The sequence below is a fragment of the Lithobates pipiens genome, unplaced genomic scaffold, assembly GCF_037356315.1.
Source record: "Lithobates pipiens isolate NorthernLeopardFrog02 unplaced genomic scaffold, aLitPip1_a1.2 Scaffold_55, whole genome shotgun sequence".
Taxonomy (NCBI): Eukaryota; Metazoa; Chordata; class Amphibia; order Anura; family Ranidae; genus Lithobates; species Lithobates pipiens.
The window spans coordinates 1750902-1764358 of record NW_027507877.1 but is presented as its reverse complement, the minus strand read 5'-3'; the positions used below and the strand labels follow the sequence as shown (position 1 = coordinate 1764358).

The 13457-nt window shown below is 42.3% G+C and overlaps 1 protein-coding gene across 1 annotated transcript in view; it reads left to right on the top strand.

Annotated features, from left to right (window-relative positions):
* LOC143957710 (cytosolic phospholipase A2 gamma-like) overlaps positions 1-13457 on the top strand; it is a 136713-nt gene that overhangs the window by 119660 nt on the left and 3596 nt on the right. The window contains exon 16 of the mRNA XM_077467405.1: positions 4023-4194. Coding sequence (XP_077323531.1) covers positions 4023-4194 — 172 coding nt within the window. The remainder of the gene's footprint in view (positions 1-4022; positions 4195-13457) is intronic.

Sequence of the window (13457 nt, the reverse complement as noted above, 5' to 3'; positions counted from 1 at the left end):
ACCATTATCCAAGCACGCAACCTGGCAGGCCGCAGGAAAAGAGGGGGAATGAGAGAGCGCCCCCCCTGAACCGTACCAGGCCACATGCCCTCAACATGGGGGGGTGCTTTGGGGTAGCGGCCCCCCCAAAGAACCTTGCCCCCATGTTGATGGGTAGCGCTGGTACTCCTAATGAGTATGCGCTATGTTTGTAAATTTAGTTTTTGCCCAAAACTGTAGTTGAGTTTTGGGGTTAATCGTGCTAAATTGTGCTTGGCATCAGCTTGGCTGGGCTGTATTATGGCTCTGCCTGATTATAGGTGGGGTTTGCACCTGTGAGAGGCCTTAGAATGCAGTCTGGTTGGACGCATTGGGTACCAATCTCTCTCTCTGAGCCTATCAGTGGGAGTTTGTCTCTCTGTGTATTCCGGGAGAGGGTACTTAAGGTACTTAAGTTGCTGAAGTCACGTGGTTCTGGGTTCTCGGAACAGAAGTTGTTGCTGACTCCACGGTCCTGGTCCTCCTGACCAGCCCCCAGGGGCCCTCATGGCCTGGGGTGTAGATCCATCCATTTCTGAGCCTCGGAACTGGCTAGTCCGAGGTGCAGTAACTGGAAGGAGGATTCTAAGGTGTTTTCCGGTGCTGTTTTTCGGGTTTGGAGAGGCCCAGCAACTCTACACACGACCAGGAGAGGACTCTTCAGTAAGAGAGCCACGCACAAGGCTGGCTGCTCGGTAAGAGCCTGGAAGCTGAGCTGCCATGGATATTGTATGAATCCACATTTATTACGGTATCGCTGGACCGGCTGAAAGATTCTGGTACAGTAAGAAAAGTTCCAACTTCTATCCTTCTGGTTACAACTAAGTTCTTCAACCCAGTCTGTGTGAGAGACTTTGCAAAGCTAGAATTACCTGTTGGCTGCTAAATCCAAGATGAAGGATTTATCCAACAGTTAAAGAATCCAGTTGTGAGCGGCTGTTCCCTGGATTATGTACAGAGAGAGAGTTTTATTGAAGTCAGCAGCACCTTGAGCTAAACTTTATCCCGATACCCTTTATTCCCAACTTAGAGACTGAGTTTGTTTAACTGTTTTATGCAAAATAAAAATCCTAACAAGGAATTCAAGTGTCGGTCTCTACAGTTACTGGGTTATCAACCCCGGGAAACCCCTAGACAAGAACAACGAGTACGAGCTGGAGGAGGTAATCGGTAAGCCCAGAAAAATCCAGCCACTCCTTCAGGGGTAAGTGGTACATTTATATATACAGTGGTGTGAAAAAGTGTTTGCCCCCTTCCTCATTTCCTGTTCCTTTGCATGTTTGTCACACTTAAGTGTTTCGGAACATCAAACCAATTTAAACAATAGTCAAGGACAACACAAGTAAACACAAAATGCAATTTGTAAATGAAGGTGTTTATTATTAAAGGTGAAAAAAAATCCAAACCATCATGGCCCTGTGTGAAAAAGTGATTGCCCCCTAAACCTAATAACTGGTTGGGCCACCCTTAGCAGCAACAACTGCAACCAAGCGTTTGCGATAACGTGCAATGAGGCTTTTACAGCGTCCTGGATGAATTTTGGCCCACTCATCTTTGCAGAATTGTCCTAATTCAGTTACATTAGAGGGTTTTCGAGCATGAACGGCCTTTTTAAGGTCATACCACAACATCTCAATAGGATTCAGGTCAGGACTTTGGCTAGGCCACTCCAAAGTCTTCATTTTGTTTTTCTTCAGCCATTCGGTGGTGGACTTGCTGGTGTGTTTAGGATCATTGTCCTGCTGCAGAACCCAAGTTCGTTTCAGCTTGAGTACACGAACAGATGGTCGGACATTCTCCTTCAGGATCTCTTGGTAGACAGCAGAATTCATAGTTGCTTTTATCACGGCAAGTCTTCCAGGTCCTGAAGCAGCAAAACAGCCCCAGACCATCACACTACCACCACCATATTTTACTGTTGGTATAATGTTCTTTTTATGAAATGCAGTGTTCCTTCCATGCCAGATATACTTGGACACACACCTTCCAAAGAGTTCCACTTTTGTCTCATCGGTCCACAGAATGTTGTCCCAAAAGTCTTGGGGATCATCAAGATGTGTTGTGGAGAAATTGAGACGAGCTTTGATGTTCTTTTTGCTCAGCAGTGGTTTTCTCCTTGGAACTCTGCCATGCAGGCCATTTTTGCCCAGTCTTTTCCTGATGGTGGAGGCATGAACGCTGACCTTAACTGAGGCAAGTGAGGCCTGCAGTTCCTTGGACGTTGTTGTGGGGTCTTTTGTGACCTCTTGGATGAGTCGTCGCTGCGCTCTTGGGGTAATTTCGGGCGGCCGGCCACTCCTGGGAAGGTTCACCACTGTTCCATGTCTTCGCCATTTGTGGATAATGGCTCTCACTGTGGTTCGCTGGATTCCCAAAGCTTTGGAAATGGCTTTATAACCCTTTCCAGACTGATAGATCTCAATTACTTTCTTTCTCAATTGTTCCTGAATTTCTTTGGGTCTCGGCATGATGTGTAGCTTTTAAGGATCTTCTGGTGGACCTTACTGTGTCAAGCAGCTCCTATTTAAGTGATGCCTTGATTGTGAACAGGTGTGGCAATAATCAGGCCTGGGTGTGGCTAGAGAAATTGAACTCAGGTGTGGACAACCACAGTTATAGTATGTTTTAACAAGGGGGGCAATCACTTTTTCACACAGGGCCATGATGGTTTGGATTTTTTTTCACCTTTAATAATAAACACCTTCATTTACAAATTGCATTTTGTGTTTACTTGTGTTGTCCTTGACTATTGTTTAAATTGGTTTGATGTTCCGAAACACTTAAGTGTGACAAACATGCAAAGGAACAGGAAATGAGGAAGGGGGCAAACACTTTTTCACACCACTGTATATATATTGTGGTAGTACGGAATCTCCAATCCTGGGACCGGGTTTTGGGAACAGCCAGCAGTCTGGCTGGATGATGGCACAGGTGGGTCTTGGGCTTAAAACAAAGCCAACACCATGGTTCTGGGCTCCACCCTCCCGAGGAGTCCAGGCGTGTAAGGGAGAAGAAGTGTGCATGTCTGCACAGGTCGGTCTGTCAGAGCAGACAGAGGGTCCAAGCTTGTGGGTTGAAAAAGAAGCTAGTAAAGAGTGCTGAGGTACTGGGTGTACAGGAACTCTGTTAAAGAGCCAAGAGGGCTGCAGCAGAAGTCTGAGCAGCAGTGCTGCTAAAGAGAGCCAGGTGGCTTGGTATTTTTGGTTCTACGTACATTATTGCTGTGGAAAGCTGAAACCCCTGTGTGGGCAACTATTTTGTTATCGGACTTTTCTTTCTTTAATAAAAGTGGGCCTACAAGCCCTTAAAACGGCATATCTGGTGTGGATTCAGCTCACTGGTAAGCTCTACCTTTAAGCTAAAATAACCCCCAAATATTACAATATATATATATATATATATATATATATATATATATATATATATATAAAACATTAAAAACCCCCAAAAGGGGTTCACTGAACTTCGAGCATGATTAGCGAAACTGTTCATGAACTGAACCAAAACTTGTTCATCACTATTATTATTAGGCCGCTGTCCCACTGGAGCGGGCGGACATTGACGGTTAAACCCCACTAGTTTTAGCGGCACTTTACCGTCATTTTATCTGCGCTATTCGGCCGATAGTGGGGTGCTTTTAACCCCCTCTAGCGGCCGGTGAAGGGGTTAACAAGGCTCATGTAGAGCTGCTGTTGAAACGCTTTGCAGGGGTGCCCATTAATTTCAATAGGCAGAAGCAGTGGAGGAGCGGTGCATACACCGCTCCTTCACCGCTCCAAAGATGCTGCTTGCCGAACTTTTTTTTCAACGTCCTGCCATCGCATCGCATCAGTGTGGAAGCCCTCGGGGGTTTCACACTGAGACTGCAGGGGAGCCGTTTTTTCAGGCTCTTTACAAGCGCTATTTTTTAGCCCAAACGCACCTGAAAAACACCCCAGTGTGAAAGGGGTCTTAAAATACAATGGGCACATTTTTTTTACATTTTTTTTTTTTTGTTTATTTAGACAGTGAAAGAAACAGCTAAATACTGTGAGGATCACCAGGTTCCCTTTCCGAAAATCACTGGAAAAAGTTATGAGGAACCTGCAACAAAAAAGTGCTACATCTTTAAAGGAGATGGAAATCGGACACCTGATGTGATGCACTTTCCTCTGTTTAATATTGAGAATTGTGGAGGTGAGTTTACAGAGAAAAGTCCTGTAATGCAGTTTGTGTGTTTTTGTGTTTTTTGTGTGTCAGGTCTGGGATCTGAGCCCGCTTCTCTACCCGGTGGTGGCTCTTTTAGCTGAGATGCTGGACAGCTCCTTATCTGATCTCTTAGCCCCCGTACACACACGGTCGAAGAATCTGTCGGAATGTGTCTTATCGGACTGTGTCGTCAGATAATCCGACTGTATGTGGTATGCATCGGACTGATTCTGTCCGAATCTCCGTCCGACCCAATTTTCCAACATGTTGGAAATATTTCCCGACCAACTGGGCCGGACGGACCTAATCCGATCATGTGTAGAGCATTTTGATCGGACCAAGTGCCACGCATGCTCAGATCAAATTCCTACATCAAAGCTATTGGCTACTAGCCTTAATGTAGTCACGTCGTAACGAAATTACGTCATCACGTTCTGAACGATCGGATTTTTCGCCAACTTGGCCCAACCGTGTGTATGTAGCAGTTTCGGACACAATCCGTCGGACTAAATCCGACGGGCAAAATCCGACGGATTTGGTTGGCAAAATCTCCGACCGTGTGTACGTGGGCTTAGAACAATCTTGCTTTCTTTTTTTTTTGGTGAACCTTGTAACCTTTGCTCCTCCCATGAACTTCCTAATTTAAGCCATGTCTCTGTACTTCCAATTTGGCAAATCATTGCGCTCTCTATAGCCAATATCTTGCTCCTTATTGTCACTGCCATATGTTATCGATTTTTAACTTTTTTCTTGACTCCGCTTCCATTTGATCCCAACCTGCGACCACTTGTTACTGACCTTTGCTTTGTTTCCTGACTACCCTTCTGCTTGATCCCTACTTGCTATATCTGCTACTGGACCCTGGCTTGCTCGCCTGCTGGTGGGGTGATCCTGAGGACCATGACCTGGTACTAACACACAGCAAAAACAATCTCTACCATCAGAAGCTCTGGTGAGAAACAGTTAATGCTTAGACACTGATGAGCCCTTGTCATCCACTAGGCTGCTATAGCTACTCTCTGAGCCGGACCTCTGACTGGGACATTGATTTGTCTCTCTATATGGCGGATGTTTAACCACTTGCTTTCTAAGCCCATGTACACACGGTCGGATATTCTGCCAACCAAATCCGTCGGATTTTGTCCGACGGATTGTGTCCGAAACTGTTGCATACACACAGTCGGACCAAGTTGTCGGAAAATCCGATCATTCAGAATGTGATGACGTTATTTAGTTACGATGGGACTACGTTCAGGCTAGTAGCCAATAGCTTTGGTCTAGGAATTTGATCTGAGCATGCGTGGCACTTGGTCCGATCGGAATTCTCTACACATGATCGGAGTATGTCCGATCGGACCAGTTGGTCGGAAAATATTTCCAACATGTTGGAAAATTGGGTCCGACGGATATTCCGACGGAATCAGTCCGATGCATACCACACACAGTCGGATTATCCGACAACACGGTCCAATAGGACACATCCCGATGGATTCTCCGACCGTGTGTACAAGGGCTTAAGGCAATTTGTAAATTTTTTCATACACATGTTAAAATGTGATAGCTTTGGTAAGATGAAAGTGAATCTTTCTGGAGACACCAGGTGTCTATTAGACCCCCAATGTCTTCCTTGCCCTCAAAAGCAGCTAATCAAACAGAGATAATGCTTGATTAGCTGTTTCTCTAGTTGAATGATGGCTTTGAAATCAGAAGTGACAAAATCATGGTCAATTTTGGCTTCATTAGCCACAGAGGAGTTGGGGAAATGGATGTTCCTCCTTCTCTTCTGTGTTTAGCTATCCTGGACTTTTGCCACAGTCCTGGACTCCCCAGAGGAATGGGGGAGCCCGGGAACCATTGCAGTCAGAGGTGGAAGGGAGGTTGGGATGTGTCACCTCATTAAAAATTCCTTTCAAATTTGACACATCCTCTTTGGAATTATCTTAACTCTCTCAGAAACGGTAGTGGCTCATGTTGGGGTCCTTCCAAAAGTTGGGAAGGATCCACAACAATTATAGGCCCATATCCTTTCTTAACCCAGAATCTTTTCAAATTTATCGCCCCTTAGCCCTTGTACACACGGTCAGAGATTTCCACAACCAAATCCGTCAGATTTTGTCCGAAACTGTTGCATACACACGGTCGGACAAAGTTGGCGAAAAATCCGATCTTTCAGAACGTGATGACGTAATTTCGTTACGATGGGACTACGTTCAGGCTAGTAGCCAATAGCTTTGATGTAGGAATTTGATCTGAGCATGCGTGGCACTTGGTCCGATCAAAATTCTCTACACATGATCGGAGTATGTCCGATCGGCCCAGTTGGTCGGGAAATATTTCCAACATGTTGGAAAATTGGGTCCGACGGATATTCCGACGGAATCAGTCCGATGCAGACCACACACAGTCGGATTATTCCGACGACACGGTCCGATTGGACACATTCCGACGGATTCTCCGACCGTGTGTACAAGGGCTTAGATTACAAGATCATGCGGTGAAATTAATTCACCTAGATCAGACTGGCTTCATGAAGAATTGAGAAGCCAGAGACAATACAATCTGAGCTCTTCATATTCTACACTGGGCTCAAAAAGGACCCGGACAAATCCCATGCGTGGTAATATCAAGAGATGCTGAGAAAGCATTTGATATGGTAAATTGGGCCTTTATGAGAGAGGTGTTAAAGAGGATGGGCCTAGGGGACAGAATGGACTATTTTGGCATAAGCAATGGGACAAGACAGGGGTGGCCCTTTATCCTCATTGCTGTTTGCCTTGGTCTTGGAGCCCTTTCTCTGTATGGTCAAGGGAAGAGAGGAGATCTTGAGGATTCGTATCGGGGTAGTGGAATATAAGGTTTTAGCTTACGCAGACGATTTTTTCTTTTATCTCTCCGACCCTCGGGTGTCATTAGCTGTTTTGATGTCTGAGACTGAGAGATATGGACTTATGCCCGACTTCAAGATAAATTTTGAGAAATCTGTACCCCCAGACATGGCAATATATCTGCAAGGTTCCTTTCCCTTTATTTGGCATTCTAATTTATTTATTGTATCTGGGAGTATACTTCTCTCCGGATGGAGGTCAGGGGGAAGGGGGGGAAGAATACGAATATAGAATTTTTAATTTTTTTACATTTTTTTTTAGGGGGTTGTGAAAGTTAAGAAACATGCACTAAATATTGATCACTTGATTTTGCATTATTGTTTTATTGTTAATGGTTGTTGATGGTTTATACTATGGTAGGTGTGATAGGAATAGAATATAGTGAAGCTATAATACATATATGAGGAATATTTGAAGAACTGCGTTCTTCCCTAAACAGAACACTTTTTTTTATTTTATTTTTTTGGGGGGTCGTTAAAGTCAAGAAACATGCACTAAATATTAAGCACCTGATTTTTTATTTTTTTTTATTTTTTTTGTAATGGTTTTATTGTTAATGGCTGTTGAAGGCTATAATATGGTAGGCTAGACAGGAATAGAATACAAAGAAGTAATAATACACATTTGAGGTGCATTTGATGAACTGCGTTCATCCTTAAATAGAACACCTTTTTTTTTTTCTTCCCATCTCGCCGCTTATCTTCCCTTCCTGCCTCTCGCTGCCTATCTTCATCTGGCCATCGCCACCCCTCACCTTCTTTCAACACCTTCTTGTATTGAACAGAGGTGAATCTAATGCTGGGGACCAAGGGGTTGTTTTTTTTTTTATTTAATTTTTTATTGAGTCACTTGCTGACAGGGTGTGCAGTGTATATATATATATATATATATATATATATATATATATTATATATATATATATATATATATATATATATATATATATATATATATATATATATATATGTATATATATATATATATATATATATATATATATATATATATATATATATATAAAATATATATATATATATATACACACTGCACACACAGTCAGCAAGTGACTCAAAAAATGTTATATATATATATATATATATATATATATATCCACCAATGAGTAATTCAGGCCGCTTACCAGAGCGCAAGATCTCAGGATTAAGTGAGATCAAAAAATCAGAAATAAGGTGGTCAAGATAAACCCGGCACAGGAACCAAAACAGGACCTCTCTCTCCGAATATTCCAGATGGTTAAACCGTTAAGACCCAATCCATATGTAAAGACAAGGGGACACTCGCATAGCGTAAAACCCTTTAACTTTATTTTACAAATAAAAAGCAAGTAAACTCTCCTGTTCAATGAACGTAAAAGCAATTTTCAAAACTCGAGCCAGCCAGCTCTCGGCTACCGCCCATAGTTCCGGGTCTGGCGTAGAACGAGGTGATGTCAGCACGCCGTTCCTCCCTATGCGTTTCGTCACTATACGGTCTAAACAGGTCCTGTTTTGGTTCCTGTGCCGGGTTTATCTTGACCACCTTATTTCTGATTTTTTGATCTCACTTAATCCTGAGATCTTGCGCTCTGGTAAGCGGCCTGAATTACTCATTGGTGGGGAGATATATATATATATATATACTGTACACCCCATCAGCAAGTGAGGTGGAGGTGCTTCATTTGATTCCTTTAACACGTATTCCTGTTGGTGTTAATCCTCACTTCACTTTGGACTACATATTATTCTTGGTTTACTACATTCCATGGGACTTGCTTGAACTATTAATCTTTTTTTTAATATAATTTTTTTACACTGATTATGAATTTTGAAGTTTGTCAAGCTTATTAATTCATTATTCTTATTCATGCTCACGTAATTTTTATTTTTGTTCAGTTATTTATTCATTTTGCCAATTCTAATAATTTTTTATTCGCTTTCACAAGATATTATTTGTTTATTTATTAACATATTTATTTATATATTTATTTATTCACAATTTTAAGGTTGTAGACCCGATGGTGTTAGCTCACAATATTTGCCGCATGTGGTTTGACTTATGAATTTCTTTTACACTTTTATTAAGGTCTGATTGTGTTTCCTGTCTCATCATATTTATTTATTTATTTAATGTATTTATCTATTCACTTATTGATTTAGTTCACACCATTTATTTGATATTTGTCATTGATTTATTTTTTTATTCATCTGAACACACGTGGGTAGTAGTACACAACATTGAGTGTATTCGTTTTGTTTTTTTAAGCTTTTTTTTGCTATAGAAATCACTTTTTTTATTGTATTCAGCGCAGCTCCCCATTGTATACAGTTTAGAGTGTCGTAGTATAACGATTTGAGCTGCTGGTCATAGGGCGGTCTGTTTGAATAGCGCAGTTTTATTTTTTCTTAATATATATATATATATATATATATATATATATATATGTATACACAGTGCCTTGCGAAAGTATTCGGTCCCCTTGCGTAAATACTTTGTAGAGCCACCTTTTGCTGCGATTATAGCTGCAAGTCGCTTGGGGTATGTCTCTATCAGTTTTGCACATCGAGAGACTGAAATTCTTGCCCATTCTTCCTTGCAAAACAGCTGGAGCTCAGTGAGGTTGGATGGAGAGAGTTTGTGAACAGCAGTTTTCAGCTCTTTCCACAGATTCTCGATTGGATTCAGGTCTGGACTTTGACTTGTCCATTCTAACACCTGGATACGTTTATTTGTGAACCATTCCTTTGTAGATTTTGCTGTATGTTTGGGATCATTGTCTTGTTGGAAGATAAATCTCCGTCCCAGTTTCAGGTCTTTTGCAGACTCCAACAGGTTATCATCCAGAATGGTCCTGTATTTGGCTGCATCCGTCTTCCCCTCAATTTTAACCATCTTCCCTGTCCCTGCTGAAGAAAAGCAGGCCCAAACCATGATGCTGCCACCACCATGTGTGACAGTGGGGATGGTGTGTTGAGGGTGATGAGCTGTGTTGCTTTTACGCCAAACATATCGTTTTGCATTGTGGGCAAGAAGTGTGATTTTGGTTTCATGTGACCAGAGCACCTTCTTCCACATGTTTGGTGTGTCTCCCAGGTGGCTTGTGGCAAACTTTAGATGAGACTTTTTATGGATATCTTTGAGAAATGGCTTTCTTCTTGCCACTCTTCCATAAAGGCCAGATTTGTGCAGTGTACGACTGATTGTTGTCCTATGGACAGACTCTCCCACCTCAGCTGTAGTTCTCTGCAGTTCATCCAGAGTGATCATGGGCCTCTTGGCTGCATCTCTGATCAGTCTTCTCCTTGTCTGAGCTGAAAGTTTAGAGGGACGGCCAGGTCTTGGTAGATTTGCAGTGGTCTGATACTCCTTCCATTTCAAAATGATCGCTTGCACAGTGATCCTTGGGATGTTTAAAGCTTGGGAAATCTTTTTGTATCCAAATCCGGCTTTAAACTTCTCCACAACAGTATTACGGACCTGCCTGGTGTGTTCCTTGATCTTCATGATGCTCTCTGCGCTTTCAACAGAACCCTGAGACTATCACAGAGCAGGTGCATTTATACAGAGACTTGATTACACACAGGTGGATTCTATTTATCACCATCAGTCATTTAGGACAACATTGGATCATTCAGAGATCCTCGCTGAACTTCTGGAGTGAGTTTGCTGCACTGAAAGTAAAGGGGCCGAATAATTTTGCACGCACCACTTTTCAGTTTTTTATTTGCTAAAAAAGTTTAAAATATCCAATAGATTTCGTTCCACTTCACAATTGTGTCCCACTTGTTGGTGATTCTTCACAAAAAATAAAAATGTTATATCTTTATGTTTGAAGCCTGAAATGTGGCAAAAGGTTGAAAAGTTCAAGGGGGCCGAATACTTTCGCAAGGCAATGTATATATATATATATATATATATATATATATATATATATAGTGCTCAGCAAGTGGTTCGAGAAGAATTCCAGCTATGGGTATTTTACATAGTTACATTCAACTTGGACCAACTCTGTATATACCATACCTGTGGGATCCCTCTAGAAGCTCACAGCCTCTAGAAGAAATCACAGCCTTTCTTCAAACCTACTACTATAGACAAGGTTGACAAACTTATTTCTAACACCCAAACCACCTGTCCCAGTAGCCACCGCTACAATTATACATAGTTAGTAAGGTTGAATAAAGACACCAGTCCATCCAGTTCAACCTGAATGAGTGTCTACAATTGTCCCTATCCCTGTACACTGCACACTCACATCGGTCCCTACCCTATTATGATAGCATCTAACTTCTGGGCCAAATGTCAAGAGCACAGGAGGTCAGCCACTCTGCCTGGGTACCATTCAGAGATTGCTTTTCATTCGCTCAATAAATGCAACAAAGTCTCTGACTGGAGGAGAAGAATAGGTGGGGCAATGACCTCTTTAATCAGATAAGACTGTCAGACAATTCAAACCCCTCCCTAGCCCCCCTAAACACACACAGCTTGTCCATACTGATCCATACTGATTGTTGATGGTTGTGGCCTCCTTGGATGTCTGCATCCCAGATAGAAAAAAAAAAATTGGGCACCTGCTAATGTCGCAAAGATTTAAATGGGACACTTCTCTTGCTCTACGGGCAAGTCCTATTCAAGTTTATGGTATGTTATTAGCAGTCTGGCACAAGATTCTGACACACGATCGGAATTTTGGTCGGAAAAAGCTCTGATGGTTTTCCCGACGGAATTCCGACAGGATTTCGCTCAAGCTGCCTTGCATACATACGGTCACACCAAATTCCGACCGCCAAGAACGCGGTGACATACAATATGTACGACGAGACTAGAAAAAGTAAGTTCAATACCCAGTAGCCATTAGCTTCCATCTCGTAGTTGAATCTGAGCACGAGTGAGTTTTTGCACATCGGAATTGCATACGCATGATCAGGAATTTCCGATAGAAAGTTTTTCCGTCTGAAAAATTGAGAACATGCTCTCAAATTTTTGCTGGCCGGAATTCAGGCCAGCTAAATTCCGATGGAGCGTACACACGGTCGCATTTTCCGATGAAAAGCTCTCATCGGTCTTGTGCTGGCTGAAATTCCGATCGTGTGTATGTAGCATGAAGGTTTTTTTTCTGACGGAATCCCTCTCAAGCTGTCTTGCATACACACGGTCACACCAAATTCAGACCGTCAAGAACGCGGTGGCGTACAACACGTACGACGGGACTATAAAAGGGAAGTTCAGCACCTCGTGCGCCACTCTTTGAGCTCCTTCTGCTGATCACGTGTTTATCTCATGTTAGTAGAAGTTTGGTGAGAGACGATTCGCGCTTTTCAGACAATTTTATTTTCCGCAGACTTAATGTCTGCCCTGGGGGGTCGCCAAAAGGCTTTGCAAAATTCCAAAAATTTCTCCAGCGTTGCCTTCCCTCTTTATTTTGTTACCCAGAATAAATGGATATTTTATTTTCTGAAAATACTTGCCTATGTGTGTGACGGAACGTCCCTCACACTCCGCTTGAGTGCTTCTGTCAGTATTCCGCTTCCTAAGTTACATAGTTACATAGTTAGTCAGGTTGAAAAAAGACACAAGTCCATCCAGTTCAACCTTAAAAACAAATAAATGAAATAAAAAATAATCGTACAATCCAAATACCCAATTTTATGCCCACAATTGATCCAGAGGAAGGCGAAAAAAAAACCCAGCAGAGCATGCTCCAATTTGCTACAGCAGGGGAAAAAAATTCCTTCCTGATCCCCCGAGAGGCAATCGGATTTTCCCCGGATCAACTTTACCTATGTTAGTACCCAGTTATATTATGTACCATCAGGAAATAATCCAGGCCTTTCTTAAAACAATCTACTGATCTGGCCAGAACCACCTCTGCAGGGAGTCTATTCCACATTTTCACAGCTCTAACTGTTAAGAAACCTTTCCATATTTGAAGATGAAATCTCTTTTCCTCTAGACGTAAAGAGTGCCCCGTGTCCTCTGGGTTGACCGTACAGAGAACAACTCAACACCAAGTTCACTATATGGACCCCTAATATATTTGAACATGTTGATCATATCTCCCCTTATTCTCCTCTTCTCAAGAGTGAATAAATTTAGTTCCTCTAATCTTTCCTCATAGCTGAGCTCATCCATGCCTCTTATCAGTTTGGTTGCCCTTCTCTGCACTTTCTCCAGTTCCCCGATATCCTTTTTGAGAACTGGTGCCCAAAACTGAACTGCATATTCCAGGTGAGGTCTTACTAATGATTTGAACAGGGGGGCAAAATGATATCTCTCTCTCTGGAGTCCATACCTCTCTTAATACAAGAAAGGACTTTGCTCGCTTTGGAAACAGCAGCTTGGCATTGCATGTTGTTATTGAGCTTATGATCT